The sequence below is a fragment of the Urtica dioica genome, chromosome 2, assembly GCF_054948205.1.
Source record: "Urtica dioica subsp. dioica isolate 48M chromosome 2, U.dioica_male_clone48M_v1_H2, whole genome shotgun sequence".
Lineage (NCBI taxonomy): Eukaryota > Viridiplantae > Streptophyta > Magnoliopsida > Rosales > Urticaceae > Urtica > Urtica dioica.
In genome coordinates, this window is record NC_142757.1 from 53,838,942 (window position 1) to 53,858,882 (window position 19,941).

General features: G+C 35.2%; 1 protein-coding gene and 1 pseudogene across 1 annotated transcript in view; both read left to right on the forward strand.

The window, feature by feature from the left end:
• The first annotated feature begins 4,426 nt into the window (after positions 1-4,426).
• LOC149405694 (serine acetyltransferase 1, chloroplastic pseudogene) lies at positions 4,427-5,419 on the forward strand (annotated as a pseudogene).
• A 12,018-nt stretch (positions 5,420-17,437) lies between these two features.
• Positions 17,438-19,941, forward strand: part of LOC149405695 (glutamate--cysteine ligase, chloroplastic-like) — a 10,531-nt gene continuing 8,027 nt past the window's right edge. The window contains exons 1-4 of the mRNA XM_089607860.1: positions 17,438-17,646; positions 17,770-17,920; positions 18,690-18,797; positions 18,903-18,995. Of these exons, the coding sequence (XP_089463986.1) occupies positions 17,438-17,646; positions 17,770-17,920; positions 18,690-18,797; positions 18,903-18,995 (561 nt within the window). The remainder of the gene's footprint in view (positions 17,647-17,769; positions 17,921-18,689; positions 18,798-18,902; positions 18,996-19,941) is intronic.

Sequence of the window (19,941 nt, forward strand, 5' to 3'; positions counted from 1 at the left end):
GTATATGCTTCACCTTCAAGGACAACATAAATAGCAAGGATATACCCATGACGTGCTCTTCGAGATCTACGTTAAGTATATTTTTAACTATACAAAATTAATTTACGATTTTGCATCTTTCTTTTCATCTTCCAAAATCACTACTTCTCACGAACTCTTTTCAATATTTCCACGTGCGCATGATCTCTCCCATCTAACTTGTACATACTCCGAATAGTTAAAATAATTTAGAAGTTCATCGTCTCCACTACCAAGGTTTCGCGGCATATATGAAACGCATGGCATGTTAATAAATGGAGAGAGAGAGAGAGAGAGAGAGAGTGATATAGAATTAGCAAAATACCTATAGCTTAAACAAATATTGAAAAAAAAAACTCATATCTAATCACAACAAATATGATAGTATATCTATATTTAATTCTTAGATTCAACATGGCATGGAAATCATGTCTAGTTGCCGTATGTCATGTGTATCATGAAATTCCTAATTTTTCCGGCCTATCCGGCATTGCTATTATATAAATTATACTTTCATTTAGTCAAAATAATCTCTCAAAGATAGATTTGATTGGATATCGAAAAAGATACAGATCTTGTAGGATATAGTTTAATCCTCGACCCACCAAACTGAACATATAATAGAAAATAGAAGCGATCGATTTCTTAAATCGCAAGTATGCACAATTCATATGACCATCTTTTATATATATATATATATATATATATATATATATATATATATATATATATTAAGTCGTGGCTGTAATTTGTTTTTTAAGCAAAACTTTAAAAGTTAGTGCCTATCGCGTGGCTATGTAATGCATGCCGACATGATCACAGGTTATGCTAAGACGTGACAATACTTAATTATGTGTTGAAAAATGAAACCTTATATTGCATTTAATTATGTAAGGTAATTTGCATTTACATAGTTCATAAACCTTATATTCTCGTAGGCTGTTTTTAGATCCCTAGATTTCTCTTTAAATCTACATGGTATTAAAGCCCCGTTATTAAATAGCTTCAATTTGTTGCTCTAGGATTGGCGTATCAGTTATCGAACTTTTTTTTTTTTTTTTAATTTTGAAACGTGGTCGGCACCACGGGAAAAAATATTAATAAGCCCTCACTTAAATGGCGGAGGAAAACCGTGGTTACATCAAGGACTAATACCACGAAGGTCGTTTTCAGCTTCGTGCAACACACACGGAGGAGCCGAATTCGACCAACTGGCGCCCGAATCAAAATTACACGCATAACTAGCTAAAACATGGGCAACCTTATTACAACCACGAGGATGAAAGGTAAACGAAATGTTCTCAAATCTAGAAACGAGAATATAAATATCATTCAAAATCGTACCTAGCTCCGTAGCCCTTGCGCCGCGATTCTGAATAGCCGAAATCACTTCCATGCAGTCGGACTGGATAACGATCCGAGACCATCCCTTATCCAACGCAAAAAGCAAACCATGAAAGACTGCCGAAGCTTCCGCTACTTGGGGTGAGAGCCCGAGGTGCAGCACCATAGCCTCCGCCCCTAGAACCACCCCCTTACATAGCCCCCTATTTTGTTTATTGTTCCCTTTCCACATCTTTTGCTTCTTTTACGTATTTTATAGAGAGGGTGTAAAAAAATCGCAATCCTCTTTGGCAGATTGATATGGATGAGAAACTTACGGCTCTATATTAGAGCCGTACATGAATTTTGGTACCGTTGCCATTTAAAAATCATATATACCATTCGTTCTATGTTAGGAGAATTGCCCACATAAAAATATTATTGTAATTTATCAAAGATTGTTAATTTAAATAGAATAAGCTAAGCATTATTATAAATGCAAACAAAATACTTTTTTTACAAAGAAAGGAATAACAACATTCATCATATCCATAGCCTCGCGGTAACTTGAATGAGATTATTATAAAGTATATGAAACATCTAATCAAGGTAGAAGACTTAAATTTAGTCAGTGATAATTAATCTACGCATGAGTAGCTAGATTCAAAAATCACATGTGGAACACGAAGTGTACATTCACTAAATAAGAGTATCTTGTGGATATAGTTTGTACACGACTTGGACACAAACTTGATTAAAAATGTGCTTTTGAAGGAACGCTACAACATATGTAGACACACGTATCAAACATAATCATGTCTATATGAAAATTGATCTAAATCTTAAAGTGGTTATCAATATCATATCTCAAGACTCTTTGATTAATTAGTTCTTACGAATGCTTATATACTATAAGTTTTAGGAGTTCGAGACATGAAAGGTGATGAAAAGGACATCATATAGGATCCAGCTTTCATGTTAGAGAGTAAATGCTTGTTCACCTAATAGTTAAATCAAATATTGATTGGGATTAGTGAAAGTCTTATGCTAGATGGAGCTTAGGGCTTATATGTAACTTGAAATTTAGTAGAATAAAACAAAAGATTATCTACAAATTTGATTTGGTTTGGCTAAAATATTTTCTTGAATACATTTGTATTTAAAACATAAGATTTATATATTTTAATTAAGATACTATAATGCTCTAATCATATAGAATATAATGAGTTATAATTTTATATTATTCTAACTAACAAAATGCAATCCGCTATGATTCTACTTTAATATAAATATAAGAATCAAATAAATAAATTTGGGCTAAGTAAAATATGTTTCTTGCTTAGATCTTGAAAAAAATAAATAAGGCTTGATAGAAGAAAGAAAAATTCGTCAACACACAAGTTGTGGAACACATAATTTGGGTTCGACTTGTTACTCAATATGGAACAAAACTTCAATTTTTCCGTTAACACTTGCCCAAATTACACCAATTTTATTTAGGGCGGACTACGAATTTAGCCCATTCAACTCATGCGATTAAAATTATAGTTAAACTATTAGTGTGTTTAAGAGAATACCCAATTTGAGCAACCAACCTTATAATATTCCAATTATACCCTTTAATAAAAATATCCAAACCCACACATTTTCACGATTACAGCATTCGTGAACGAAGTCTTTCTATTTCGAGAACGACGAGGCTTCTCCTCCGGCGAGCTCCGCCGCCATCGTAGACCGGTGCTTTGTGTCGCTCCACCGTGGAAGCTGATCCAATTCCACCACGTTTTCGCTCGGAGATCCGCCACGTATACATTTGTGTTTTTATTTTTTTTGCTACCAAGCTCTTCTCCACAGTGCCAAAAAAAAAAAAAAAAAAAAATCTCAATTCCAACATTTTGAATTTTAATCTCTGTGGATTTCTGATAAGTGTACATGTTTTACGAAAATTGGATCTTGAGCTACGTTATCTAGGGTTTCGTTGTGGTTGTTTCGTAGGAGAATAACGATATTAAAATGCAATTTTTGTAAATGTTGTACCGTCGTTTTCACAATATAAAACGACACCCCTAAAACAAAAAAAGACACTCCATAAACAAAAATCATATATAAATAAATACATATATATATATATGTATATATCTATGTATACTTTAGTATTTTGCATGAATTTAATATATATACATACACAAAGACATAAGCAAAGGCATACGTAAATGCACATTCATGAATATATATTGAGACTGGCCTAGAATTTAAAAAGAGGAAGAGCCAAAAAAAAATTTGGGCCAAATTTTTTTTAATAAGATTAATAATTGTTATTGTTACCGTCAGCATTTACCTTTCTCTAAACAAATCCTTACATTTAATGACATCAATATAACTATTATTTTTGTTATAGTTAATAAGATTAATTATTGGTTTTGTTACCGGTAATAAGATTAACTATTGATTTGTTACCGGTAATAAGATTAACTATTATTTTTGTTATTCTTCATAAGATTTATTGTTATGGTTATCGTTAACAAAATTAACGATTGTTATGATTATTGTTGATAAGATAATTATTATTTTAGATACCATTACAAAATTAACTTATAAATATATTTTTGTTAACCAAACTCTTTTAATATTCCACTATGGACAACATATCTCATGATGAAAAACAACAGCGAAGATGAAAATTGAAATGACTGTCGTATCAATTGAGAAAAAGAAAAATAGAACAGAAGATAAGCAAGAAATTTGAATACAAGTTAAACTATTAATGTCTATTCAAATAAGTGTCTACAATTCTATAAATTAAACATATATTTTGTGCCCTATTCACCAAATTTAAAAATATGCATAACTCCGTTTTGTCGAATTTTAATTTTTAATCTATATTAGTTAGGTTAGAGCACCAAAAAAAAAAAAAGTTAATAATTTAACAAAATATTGTTTATATAAAAGCAAATAAGTTTTGTAATAAATAAGTCAATCTCTTCTCTTCTTCACTACTTCACTTCTTCTCTGAAGTATTTGTATAGATATATTGTATGTGTGTTGTATATTAATCATTAAGAACTCAATTATTCTTTTTCTTCCAATGACGACCTGTATCATCGGCGCCGCCCAGCCCAGCCCCTTCTCCGGCGACCCTAACAGACCTCAACTGGGAGTACCACCCATCGCCGGCCTCAACTTCTTTAAGCTCAGTCGCCGGAAATTCTCCGACCAGGTCCCGAAATCGTCGGCGACAGCCTTCCACGACTTAGCGACGGCGAAGAAGCCTATCGGAATATACGACCGCCACAACCGCCATGACGAGATTTGGCGCGTAATTAGGTCGGAGGCAATTTTGGGTTCCGATTCGGAGCCGGTTCTGAAACCCTACTATTACGATTCGATCCTCTCTTACGCCTCTCTTGAATCGGCGCTGGCGAACCAGCTCTCGGTCCGGCTCGGAAGCTCGTCGATCCCTAGCCAATCGCTGTACGAGATCTTCGCCGGAGAGCAAGATTCGGAGATCGCCGCGGCCGTACGGTCAGACCTTAGGGCGGCGAGAGAGAGAGATCCGGCGTGTATAAGCTACGCTCAGTGCCTTCTCAGCTTCAAAGGCTTCCTCGCCGTTCAGGCTCACCGGGTCTCTCACCGGCTCTGGTCAAACGGCCGGCGAGTGCTGGCGTTGACCATCCAGAGCCGGGTCTCCGAAGTCTTCTCGGTGGATATCCATCCCGGCGCGAGAGTCGGCCTCGGAGTCCTTCTCGATCACGGCACCGGAGTGGTGGTCGGAGAGACGGCGGTGATCGGAGACAACGTGTCGATCCTCCACAACGTGACGCTGGGCGGGACCGGAAAATCCGGCGGCGATCGGCATCCGAAAATCGGCGACGGAGTTTTGATCGGAGCCGGGAGCTGTATTCTGGGGAATATAAGGATCGGCGAGGGATCGAAGATCGGAGCGGGTTCGGTGGTGCTGAAGGACGTTCCGGCGTGGACCACCGCCGTGGGGAATCCGGCGAGGCTCCTTGGAGGGAAGAATAATCCGGCGAGGAACGACGGAGTTCCGGGGCTTACGATGGATCACATGATTCAATAAATTAATGTTGTTATCGTACACATTTTTTAAGTAAATATATATAGTAGGGATATATTTAAATTTGTCACCACAATCTGAATGAAAAAACGACATTAAGAAGGTAGCTTAAAGGAAACTTGATAATATATTATCCAGTGTGTCTTTTAGAGTTATTTACTTATTCTAGTGTAATTGAGTATTTCGAATAATATATCCCTGCCAAAGGTAAGATATATGGTTGCTTTCATTATGACTTCATCAAGACTAGTTTCTCTATGCATGAAAATTATAATTTTTATTTATTTGTACGAGTTTCTTGGCCCTAGAAGAGCATATTTGAATTTTGAATTCGTTTTACGACATCTGAATGAAAAACGACATTGAAATGTAGCAACTCTACAAAATTCAATACCGGTGGTGTCTTTTATTCTTATTATTATTTTTTTATATATATTTTTATCTTTTATAATGCAAGTGTATAGTATATCAAGCCTAGTTTCTATTTGCATGGAAATTACTATAATTTTATTTTTTAATACATAAACTATTATTAGTAATCACATGTATTTTTGAAAACAACTTGATAAAATATCTACAATGCCCTAAATTGATGAATACACATATTAATTTTGAAACCTAAAATTCTATTTCAAATAAAAGTATACCACTCACAGACATCCTACTTAGGCTTTTTGATATCTAATTTTGCTCTCAACCACTTATTTCTACGCTTGAATCAAAGCAAGTTCTCATGCGTTATAATATTATTTTGTAGTTTTGATTAGATTTCAGATTTTTAGTGCGAATATATTTTTGGAGCGAATTCGGAGTAACTTAGGACGATTGAAAGGCCTTTTGAGACAAAGATCAAACAAGTAAAGTGGCGTTTTTTTTAATATATTTTTGAGGTTTTGAATTGAAGATTTTAGTTGATTTTCTTGAAGCATTGAATAGACCATCAAACTTTCCATATGCATATTTATATGTAAAATTAGACATCTGAGTAAGAAATTATGATTTGCCTAAAACACCAGTTAGCCGCACTCCGCAAGTCAACTGCCTACCACTCTGTGTCACCTGGTAACACCGTATGCGGCTTTATTCTCGTCGTTTCATGCAGTATGACGACAACAACGATTGCGACGTGATGCTTTCTTGCCACGCCACACTGATTATCTTTTCATTAACATCATTGATTATACCCCGGTCTCCCAAAATATAAGTATATAAGCATCAGTGTAGCTGTGAACGAATGAATCAAAGAGCCGAGTGTACAACCCTAATTTTCAAGAGCACCTCAAGATTTAGGTTGATGCATACTGTGACCATCATTTGTGATTAAGATACGTCTCATCGTAATGGTCGCTTAAACAATGCACTTAACTTCAACCTGTCTAGGTCATGTATGATAACCCATACAAAATGCATCGAGTTGCATATGTATTTCCTGTCTAGCTACTCATGCATAGACTAATCATTGACCAGTTTAAGCGCTCCACCCGAGACTTATATCTTTGTCACATCAGATGTAGAAATATAATCTAAGTTAATGCAGATGACTATGGATAAGTTGAATGTTGTTGCTTATAAAGGTTAGCAACTAATCTTATAATTGATTATGACTTTATATTTTTTGTTTAATGTTATTTTTCAGGTAATTACAATAATACTCTTGAGGGTAATACTATAATACCCCTCCAACATTCCCAAAAAGACTGTTATACTCTTCATAAAATTTTGAAAAAAATCATAATGTCCAGATTGGTCGATTTGCAACCTTACCACCGCTGTCACATGCTCTGTGCCTCGTCCGTTGTAGATCCTCCTCCTCAAACTATCAAGAAAAAGAACACAATTATTTTGGTCCCGCTGCGAAATTAGGACGTGATGTACGAACTATCGATGTTCGCAAAGTATTTCATAAGGCTGATCCGAGCCTCACCGAGCTTATCGGTGACAAGGATTGTCGGCTTACCATCGAGCCCCACGGAGATGACGAGGACGTGGAGGCAAAGCTGGGAGGGGCTTCGACAAGAGGGAAAATTTTGGTAAGAGAAAAAAATGAAAATAAAGGAAAAATGAGGAGAGAATACTTGAGAATATTTTTGCAAAATGAAAATGTCAAATTTTGAGTTTTGGTCAAATGTATAAAGGCCACTTGTTTTTACTATTATATATGTCAAAATCCCTATAAATTTTGAAGGTGGGTGGAAATAAAATATTGGTTAGAAAAAAATTGGAATTTTGATATAAATATTACTAAACTCATGTCGCTTTACCAGAATTTAAAATTTGAATATTCTATTACTAAAATCGAAAAAATAGAATTAATTTTTTATAAAAATACTCAAGATCGTTTTTTCACAAAAGTTTAAAATCGGTCCGTCACAAAATTATGTATTTTGTGATCGATCCTGTAAAATTTATACGTTTTTTTTTTGCTATCTTTTTACATTATATATTGATTACATGGATCATTTAAGTTCTAATTAAAAAAAATCGTTAAACTTCATGTAACGAAGACAAATTGTTACATCTGAGAATTAAACTCATGTTTTAACGAAATGACCGCACAAGTAAAAGGTAATTCCACTTAAGACAGATGCTTGCGGGTATGTTTAATTCATGGATTTAAATTCCGAGGAAACCGGACGGGAACCAGTCCGATTCCCATTTTTTGAAGAGTCCGGCACCAAAATGACCAAAATCGGAAGTTTCCGGTGATTCCGAGGAAAACCGCTGCGATCCAGTGCAAATCTTCTGCAATTCCGCCACATTTCGAGCTTCCCGCCAGCTTTCCGACGCTCAGAAGGCCAAACTTCTCCAGATCCCACCGGAAGGCACTAGTATTGGTGAGCTTCCCGACGTGAATTTGTATTTTGATGATTTTGAGTTTTTTTTTTAAATTTCTTGATAATTCTTGAAGATTAAGTATAAATTGATAGTTGTGAACATGAATCTAGTGTCGATTTTGAGTTTGTGTTCATGTTTTCTATTTTTTTTATTAATACGAATTCTTTTGTTATTTTTTAGTTAGTTTGTGATGATTATGGTTATGTTGAACTTGGTTATTGATTTATTCCGAATTTCTTATGATTTGTTTTCAATTTTATTTTACATCCGGGAATATGTTAGACTTTGTGTTCATGTTTTCTAATTTTTTTTATTAATCCAAAATAATCTTTGAATTTATTGTTAGTTTGTGATTATGATTATGGTTAAAATCATATATTTAAAACCATTATTGTTTTATTCCGAAGTTCTTATGAATTATTTTCAATTTTCATTTAGATCCGGGAATATGTTAGTTTAGAACATTAGATCCGTGAATATGTTAGAGTTTGTGAATATGATTCATGACTGTTAGTCTAATTTAATTTAGTAAAGGTGACTATGTTGATGATTGTTAGTTTCAGTACTTAATTTATAGGTTACAAGAATGTCGGCCCCCGACCCAGCTAGGAAGTATTGTACGCCCGTGCTGGAGGTTCATGTGGTAATGTCGGAGGTGCTCAATTTGGATACGCACCATCGGAAGAATATTATGATCGCCTTTATCACCCTGCCTTTTTTTTTATTCAGGATACGAGCGCGAATGTATGAATGATGTCATGTCATTTACGTCTAGCAATGACGTTGATGATTTGTCCTACAACTTTGGATCGGTATCAATTGGTCCTCAAGGCACGGAGTCCTCGTATGATGACGGGTCTTCCAGTTACAACCAGGACTACTATCCACCAACAACTCTAGCTTCCGACATGGTGCGACCATTTCCAGATTATCCCCTCTACTCCATGTATGTTGTTGCAACTCAATATGAGTACGACTATCACTTGGACAGGTACTTCGTGCACATGCTCATTACATGAGTTGATATGATTACTGTATGACCGTTGCATATGGTCGCTATCCAGAGTAGTCTTTTTTATTTCTTTTATGTTGAATTTGAACTATGGTATTTGGTGGATTGTGTTGAACTTTATCATTTTGGTTTGTACTATTGAACTTAGTTTTTGTTGTGTTTGTAATCTGGTAATGTATTGAAACATTGTACACTATGTTTAATTTTATGAATTTTATCTTACGTACTTTGTATGTTTTTTGTATATTTCTTTTCTGGATTCCTCTCGGAACGGTATTTGACGGTATTCCTCAACGGTAACTGTAAGTTCAACGGTATCGGTTTCCCTTTTTTTTTTTTTTTCTGCTTTCCTCGGTATTCCTTTACGATACCAGCGGTTATCAGTAAATTCTGAACCTCGTAACGGTAACGGTAACGGTATTTAAATCTTTGGTTTAATTAGTTGATTTTGGTAGATGAACATGAATTTAGTATATTTTTGTAAAATATTACTAAATTGATTAGTAAAATCCCAAAAAGATTCGGGTTGGTTGTTCAAATCTACAGCTACGTATGTACATGGCTCTCTGCTGTCATGATTTACGCTCTCTTATTTAAATATATATACAAACAGGTACAGCTCATCTGGTTTCTAAGCTATCATTATCATTTTTCTGCATGTTTTAGCTTCACAAGCGCTGACTGACCGTAGGATTCTCCAATCGATCTCCATCTACGCTGCTTTCCAAAAAACATGAAATCCAAGGCATAAATATTGAAAAAAAAATATTGCACCCGATTTTCCACAAATAATTGAAACATTATTTTTTTAATTGATGAGGATTTGGCAGGAAATATGGGGATCTTTTAAATAACACATGCTTTTTGTGTGGCCCGACGTTCATCAAATAATTGAATGACTCCATAGTGGTTGAAGTGTATGATTTTTCTATTCGTATAAGTTAATGCGTTATTTTAATTTTTTTTTCTTCTCTTTCCATTAGCACTCCTTAAATCTACAGCGGCTAGCTTTCAAATTTGGAACTAATTACTTGAATTAAAATTAAAAATGAAGCAAGTTTCATCTCTAGCAAAGTAAAAAAACAAAAAAAAGGACTCTTTAGCTAGTAACTAGAATTTGTATTTATTTTAAATAGGTTATTTGACTGAAGCTATAGTAAAATTATCAAAAGTGTACAAAAAAAAAAAAAAATAAATAACGAGATTAAGTTTAAGACTTACTAATGCGCATAAAATATTGATAATGTGTGGATATTTCAACTCCACCTACCATGCTTTCCAAGAACATGAAACGCGAGGCATCAAATAATGCATTCCGAACTAAATCATTTGTTTATTTCGTTTTGATTAATGAGGAATCGGTAGGAAATATGCGGATCTTTTATATTTATTTATTTAATGTATGTACGTGTCACATGCATGTGTGCTAAATTATGCGGATCACATTAAATTATGAGATTAAATTATTGGCCGGATTTGATAGTAGTTATTAAAATTGTCTGCTTTTATTATTCATGTTACTTTTTTGTGATTTTTTTTCTTTTCTTTTTGAGGAACATATCAGGACGACGTGGGTTGCGCGTATCCGCTAAAATATCCTTCCACATGAACAAAAAGAAAGTGTTCACATCAAAAATTCAAGTGTAATTGGCTAAATGATAAAAAATGATAATTAGCGGTCAACCAACCGCTAATGTGAGAGAGAGTGTGGGTGTCTCGCATGTCAGGTGTCCTACTGTTTTCTCACATCAGCGGTTTGCTGACTGCTGATGATTATCAGTCTTCCTAAATTATGGACCACGTAGTTATATATTGCCTGGAAACAAAAAAAAAAATAAAGAAGGAAATGAAGCCGATTACAAGAGAAAGAATGTCGCCACCATCAAAGAAGAGTAGAGCATCCAAGGCAGAGCTTCGTTGTCTGTCTGAATTAGGATCGCGATCAAGCCGAACTTCTTCTAGAGCACGTTTGATCGCCATAGCCTCGACGGTCAGCTGACTAAGAGTGCCGAAGAAAGGGTCAATAAAGGCACCAAAAACATGTCAAAACCGGAGCGGAAAACTTCTCCGAGACCACCTCTAGACCTATTCGTAGGGCCGGCTTAACCGAAAGTGAGGCCTAAAGCGAAATAAAAAAATGAGTGCTGCTATCTGACACAATTCACGATTTTTTACTATCCATACACTGCCTGACACGTGTACAATTTTAAACAGGTTTTAGGCTTTTTATTATTGAAGTCGTGAGTCGGGACAAAAATCTTTACCGTAAAAAAATACCTATTTTTATAATGATTTTTTTTTTATATATTTAGAAAAACGTTTAAAATACTAAATTTTGGTATGCTAGCTATGGGTGGGACATTTAGATTTAGCATTGAAATGTGTGTAATTTTTTTCCTTCAAAAAAAGAAAAAAAAGAAATGTGTGTAATTTTTTTTATTATATAAAATTTGGACATTTCTTCGGACATTTCCAACTTGGACATTTCCAACTTGATATTTTCTTAAAACATTTCCAACTTGATATTTTCTTAAAATAAAATTTTAATTTGTCCTAGTTGATAAGTTGACCCGAGGCTTGAGAATTAATGTTTATGCATCCATTGGACACGCGCCCTTCACTCGTAGCAGCTTTGAAAAATATTTAACTATCGTCGATGAAGAAGATATATGAAATTGAGAGCCCTTGGTTACCAAATCTAATACCTCTCAAAACACTTGCCATCACGGCACTACGAATGATTGTAGAAAGGCCTTTGGACGATAATAGGAAAAATAGAGGTGAAAGATGGTCGCCTTGATGTAGACTCCTATTCGGAATGATGTTGCCATTAGTGACTTCGTTGATATTGAACGAGAAGCAAATATATTGAACACTTCTAATGATAAGCTTAACCCAAGGAGCGGTATAGGCGTTGAGGCGAAGCATGGCTGATTCAAGATAATCTCAATCTACTTTACTGAAGGCCTTGGACATGTCAACCTTCAAGGCACTACTCTGGCCATTGCAAAACCTTTCCCTTTTTATGGTATAGATGCCTTCAGGCCTAATGATGACATTGTCGAAGATTTGATGGCCACCCACAAAGACACTTTGATTTTTTCATAAATCATTGCCTACATTGTAGTCTAAACCAAATTGTGATACACTTCGAGATGGATTTGTATACGACGTTGCAAATTCTTATGGGCCTAATGTCTTGCATCTTGACAAGATTTTTCAACTTGGGAATCAACATAATAGCGATGTCATTAAGAGGGCCGAGGTCCGCTTTTAGGTTGAGGACGCAACGGTATAGCTTGGTTACCGCCATGCCACGATCCTTCAATATTTTTGAAATAAGTATCCCAAAAAAATTGTCTTTCATGGGAGCTTTACTCGGATCGATGTTGAAGAAGGCCGAGCGTACCTCCTTGGTGAACTCTTTGGTGAGGCAGCCATTGCATGCAATATTTCTCAAGGACGAGCTAGACGACGAGAAGATATTGACAAAGTATTGTGAAATGATACCTTAGATCAGCAATGGATCTGTGAACTAAGAGGAGGTGTCGTCAAAGAGCCCCACCCAATTTGATTTTTCTTCCTTGGTTGAAAAGCTTTCCAATGAAAAATTGCGTGTTTCGATCTCGATCTCAAAGCTAAGAAATACAATGTCATTCGCGCCAAATATGTGCCCTCCTTCTTAAGGAGCTCGTTGAGAGGTCTCTTCGCCTCCTGATCAATAGCCTCCAAGTTATGAGGGGCAAATGAAGGGTTTAGCTCGTTCAAGGCAATTTTTGTGCTTCTCCATATTCTTGCTCTTCTCACTGAACTTCCTTTTTACCAACGAAGATGGGCATCAGAGCAAAAGAGGCTACTCTGAATCGGTATTAGAGATGATGGCTTCACATTCCTTTTCACAGCTTCAAGCCTCTTCAAAGATGAACCAACAGGGGACTTAGGGAATACTAGGTCGGAACACCATAGGTTGAGGTGGTATACTGTCACCGATGGGAAACTATTCGACTAATTTTCATTAACTACACATAGGTCGAGTATTTCCCAAGTAAAATCGTCACTGGATTGTATGCGCCATGTAAGGGCTTCTCACGAACACGAGATCTTCTATATGAAAGTCGTCTGATTTTTCCGCAAAATAATTTTATGAAACCACTATTTTAAATGAAATGGCTATTTTATTACTTTAAATGATTGAGTAAAAAGTATGCGGACTAAGTCTTATCTGGCTCGGAGTCAAATGGACATAGCGGACATAATTAATGGGTCAATTTTAATCGGACCAATAACTTCTTGAATGTCAATTTCGTGAAGCCTTACATTTTGGATCGATTTTGATTGGACTCAAATTTCACTAAAAAGATAACTTGATTACATTTTAAAATTTACGTTTTCAAAATTTTTTTGACAGCTAAGATTAAAATTTTTGACGATTATTTTAAGCAATTTATCACTTTAAAAAAAATTACTCTTCGGGTCAAATATTTTTTGAAATTAATTTACTGCACATTTTGACTATTTCATCAAATTAAGACAAAATTTGACTATTTTATAAATTCATAACTTTAAATTGATTATTTAACTACATCACCTTTTTTAAATTGGACGTTTAGATACGCTTTTAGTCTGGGATATTCGATCAAATTAAAATATACCTGCCTGACTGCTTTATTTTATACAATTTTTGAATTGGGCATTTGCATTGCATTTAGATACGCTTTTAGTCTTGGATATTCGATCAAATTAAAACATACCTGCCTGCTTGTGACTGCTTTATTTTATACCATTCTTATTAATGCGGATCATTAATATGTAATCCACGCATATTGAAATTGGGTTTTAGTGGGTACGAAGTTTAGAAGATCACTCCATGGATTCGTATCACTTCACGGGATTGTGAGGTATTGAGGTTATTATATCTATGTAAGAGTTGATTTGTATAATTTCTATTCCATAACGCTAGTTTATTTTTATCAATATTAAATCTGTAGTTTCTTAAGTGTGGATGTTGTGACTGTAATTCATTAAGATTAAATCTTTTTAAGTAAACCAGAGCTAGCTTAATATACTTCACTATTTAATCTATGAAGTTATACAATTAGTGTATCAGAGTCGAATTGATAAAAGATTTATCGCATATGTTTACTTTCCGTCTATTACATTTCTAGGTTAGGATAAATATAAATTGGATTTGAGAATTGGGAAAACTAACTCTCATCTTGAATGATTGAGAGTGAAAATGTTTATTCCAAAACTAATGAGAAAAGTACAACTAAATGACTTTATATAGCCATGAAACATAAAGAAAATAAAGGAAAATACAATGAAACAAATAAAGGAAAATACAACTTGGCGTACTTATCGTTTAATAGACATAAACGACACATACAAACTTATTTGATCTCTAATACACCCCCGCAAGATGAACTTTCCCGAAAGTTCATCTTGGAATGAACTTGGATATCGGAGAAGACAACTCGGAGAAGACCTCGATCGAATGAATGAAGAAAAAAAAAATTGACTTTGTGTATATTTTAAAACAAACACATCAATATGAAACTTTGTCATGACCTCCACGGCGACTGGACCCGCGCCTCGACCGCCGAGGAGAACCGCCACGGCGACTTGCTCAACAAGTATCCCTACCTCTCCGGCCGCGTCGACATGAGGCAGATCGAGAAGACCATTCAGTACCTCATCGGCTCCGGAATAGACCCGAAGACGGAGAACAACCCGTACTTGGGTTTCATCTACATGTCGTTTCAGGAGAGTCTGGCCTGAGAAAACCAGAAACAGATTGGCAGAGAGAAGGTTGTCGCACGAATCCCTTACTTCCTTCTAAACAACTCTCCTCGGCGATCGAAGCGCCAGAAGACAACAGATTATATATTGCTCACGGAATCGGCTTTCAACAGAAGTGCGATGGCTTCGTCGGAGTCGGAATCTGGGAACCGAGAAGCGAAAGAGACGATCTCGTCGCGAGCGTCGGCTTTGAGAGAATAGCCTCTGAAACAAAAAACTCTCGCTGGAATTCAAAATCCATTTGGGCAAATTGCTGAGGAAGAGCTGGTTTTGCAGGTCAGGGAGAGCGAAGGGTTGGCTCTGAAGTGATTGGCGAAGAGAGGGGTCGCGAAAGAGTCGGAGTAGAGGAACACCGACGCTGAGTGGCCATCGGAGGAGGAGCGAGCGATTCGCGAGGTTACAGAGTCGTAGACTGTGCTTGGTTCTTGAACCACCGCTGAAGCTTGACGGGACGGCCATCAATGGTGACCATCCGAGCACCGAACTCGACGCCGATCGCGAGATCATGAACCGGCTGAAAACTCTTGTCGGTGAATTGCAAGAGCAGGCAAGATTTTCCTACACATGTGTCGCCGATGATGATGTACTTGAATAGATAATCGTACGACATCGTTTCGGTGAACTCGGGAGGGATTTTTCGCCAACAGCGGAGAAGGGTCTTGACGCGACAAAACTTGCCGGAGTAAAATCTTGATCATATTGGCACGGCGGGACTCGCCGGAGAAAGAAACCTTGTAACTTGGACACGGCGGGACTCGCCGGAGAAGATCTTGAAGCTTTGACATGGCGGGATTCGCCGGAGAGGCCTCTTGAATGTTGACACGGCGGGACTCGCCGGAAGAAGATTCTTGAATGTTGATGCGGCGGGACTCGCCGGATTGGGATCTTGAACCCGTTGATACGATGTTGAATCGCCGAAAAAAAAAGATCTTGAAGTCTTGACAAAGCGAAAAATCGCCGGAAGGAGATCTTGAAAGTTAACACGGCTTGAATCGCCGGAAATAGATTCTTGTTGATGAAACGGCTTGAAATTCGCCGGACTAGAATCTTGATAAAAACACTCCGAACTTCCAATGCGCTCCGTCGATGAAGCTTCTTCCGCCGATGAAGCGATGGTAAGAAGAACTTGAAATCGAGAAAAAGAGGCGCCAAATAACCGGAATACTCGGAGGTAAAAGAAAATTGACCTTCGTGAAATTCCACCGGGCTCGCGTCGGAGATCTTTTCCGATCGTCGAGGAAATCGGGGAGGACGAAGTGGATTTCTCTAACCTAGAAAATTGAATGCGGAAATTCGCTCTGATACCATATTACATTTCTAGGTTAGGATAGATAGAAATTGGATTTGAGAATTGGGAAAACTAACTCTCATCTCGAATGATTGAGAGTGAAAATGTTTATTCCAAAACTAATGAGAAAAGTACAACTAAATGACTTTATATAGCCATGAAACATAAAGAAAATAAAGGAAAATACAATGAAACAAATAAAGGAAAATACAACTTGGCGTAATTATCGTTTAATAGACATAAACGACACATACAAACTTATTTGATCTCTAATACCGTCTGTAGGGGCACACTGTTTTTTTTTTTTTTGAGTCGCTTTCGTGGAGCAAAGTATAAATTAATATATTATATATATATATATATATATATATATATATATATATATATATATATATATATACTCATATAATTTGCATAGTCCGAGCATAAGTTCGGAGACACCAAAAGCATAAAAAATTCAGCGCCGAACCCAAGTCAAATAGGCCAAAGGGCTCACTAAGGATAAATGATGACTTGTTCATAAGTTAAGAACGAACATTATAAAGCAGAATTTCAAAAAGAAGAGAAGATGATAGGTAAAAAACTAGTTAAATCAAATATAAACACATGTAAATAAATTGAAACTAAAGTAAAAACGCTCATTTTGACGGTTAAACGAGGAAATAGTCACCCACTACACACGTTCTAGAGGCAGTTACTTGATAACCGACAGATAAGGCTGATCACCCCACGTATTCGACTCCAATGCCTAAATACAAGAAAAGAAGTTGGAAAGAGACATTCACACATTTTACTATATTCGTTTGTATATATTATTGTACTAATTTCGTCTGTCCACACATATATATTATTATAAGGAAAGTACAAATTAATTAGAGATGCGATCAACCACGTTATTTCCTGTATAATACAGTTATGTCGGTAGAGTGCATGCAAAATAAGTTATCTAAATGATTGTTTAATTTGTTCTCTCAACAGATCGGGCTATAAAGAGACTCGTCATTTCCCAAGGAACAATCAACTCAAAAACAGTAAGCACAGTTGAGTCTCTATATATCTCAAACACATATACACTACAATTATATTCATGGCGAATATTCTGAGTCAAAGCTTCTCTATTTCAAAGCACAGAACGTGTTTTGCGATGCAAAACATTGATGATGTGAATAGCAGAAATCGCCTGAGTCGCTTAAATGTTGCAATAAATCCTCAGCCGTTGGTATCTACGGAATTACTCACAAAACAAGACCTTGTTCAGTATCTTTCCTCTGGATGCAAGCCTAAGGATCAATGGAGGTATGTACACTCACACACACACACACATATATATATATATACAGTCTATACTAGTACAGACTGTACAGTACACACACACACACACATATATATATATATATAACCGTTTTTGTACAAATGCAGAATTGGTACTGAGCATGAGAAGTTTGGGTTCGAGTATGGAAGTTTGAATCCGATGAGTTATGAGCAAATCGCAAAATTACTAAATGCAATTGCTGAGAGGTTCGGTTGGGAGAGAGTTATGGACGGTCACAACATCGTAGGACTTAAACAGGTTAATAGATAAACCCACATAATTATTGTCAGGATAAATTACATAAATGTCCCCTGAACTTTTGACCATTTAACAACGCGGTTCTTATTTTATTTTTCTTACAGCATCACCCTTGAACTTTGACAATCTTACAAACTTAGTCCTTCCGTCTATTTTTCTCAACAATCCATTCATTTTTGCCCATGTGATTGGCATGTGACTATTTAAACAGGGACACAATTTTAAAATAACAAAAAAATATTGATTTTATAATTATTTAATATTATTAAAAATTATTATTTATTATATAAAAAAATAAATAAAATAAAATAATTATGTAAAATATGAATTTTTAATAAAAATGAATTGTAAAAATGAATTATTATTTATTATTAATTTTCTATTATCGTGAAAAAAAAGTATAATGGAAATATATAAAAAAAGTATTAAAAAAGACAACAAACAAAATGAAAAATGAAATTGTTTAATTTTAATTTATTAATTTTAAATATAAAATAATTAAATAAAGGATATATAAGTAATTTTAAATATTCAAATTGTAATATGTCGATTACACAAGTTAAAATAGACGGAATATAGAAAATATTTGACGGAATGACTAAGTTTGTAAGAATATGAAAGTTTAAGGGCGACGCTGTAAGAAAAATAAAAGTATAGACCACGTTGTTAAATGGTCAAAAGTTCAGGGGACATGAGTGTAATTTATCCTTATTATTATTTAGGAATTGAAAGAACATATGTAAATGAATTAAAATATAATTTAATTCAGGGAAAGCAAAACATATCGTTGGAGGCTGGTGGTCAACTCGAGCATAGTGGAGCTCCTGTGGAAACTTTGCATCACGTCCGTGCTGAGATTGATTCTCACCTTTTTCAGGTCAAACCCAAACAATTACGCATATATTTATATATATATATATATATATATATATATATATATATTGTAATATATTTATATCATGATAGAGTGATTTTCTTACAGGTGAAAGCTGTTGCAGAGGGAATGGGAATTGGATTCTTTGGAATGGGATTCCATCCAAAGTGCAAGAACGAGGATACTCCTTTTATCCCCAAGGTGTGTGCTGTGTTGAGTTAATAAAAAAAAAAAAAAAAAAAAAATTTGTGTGGGACTTGTATATAATTTTCAGGCATGTTTTTTTAGAGTAACCTACAAAATAATACCCTCATTTTTTTTTTTTGCAAAATAATACCCTAACACATTTTCAATTTCTTCTCACCACCAGTACCCTCAATTGTTAATTGGGATATGCAACATATGTACCCCTACTTTTGAATATCTGCAAATTTCAAACCTTATTTTAATACTTTACTACATGATAATGAAAAGTAATCTTCAAAAGAAACTAAATTAAATGAAAAGGGCTTAATTGTTGTAATAGGCCCATTAAAAGTACTAATTTCATGAAGGTATGAATTAACAATAATTAATAAATCGAGGTATATATTTGCACAATTATAAAGTGAGGGTATTAACTTGTAGAAGTTGAAAATGTTAAGGTATTTTTTTTGGACAATTCAAAAGTGACGGTGTAATTTTACATAAAAATGAAAATGAGGGTACTTTTTACTAATTTTTTCATAATATAAAGAAAAGGTTAAATTGATGTAAAATAGAAATTAATTGTTAATTGGGAGGAATTTTAGCTTGCATGCTCCGTTATTACATTATACATATAACTAAAGCAAAGTGAGAAAACACTGTAGCAAGAACAGTATTTTTTCACCCAATAAAGGACGACCACGTAATGATAAGTTTAAAGGTAATAACCGTCTGTGTACGTCATTGCAGCAATGATTTTATTATTTTTTAAAATATTTTTGTTTCTAATTCTATAAAAAGGAGTGAATGTTGAAATACTACAACACCCCCAAAAAAAATTTGTCACAGTGTGCTGTCAAACAAATTGTATTTGATATTTCGGGTAAATTTTTTCTCTTTTAGCTGAGTTGTGTACATTATATATTCATCCACGTGGATTAATGCATGCATACACAGATAC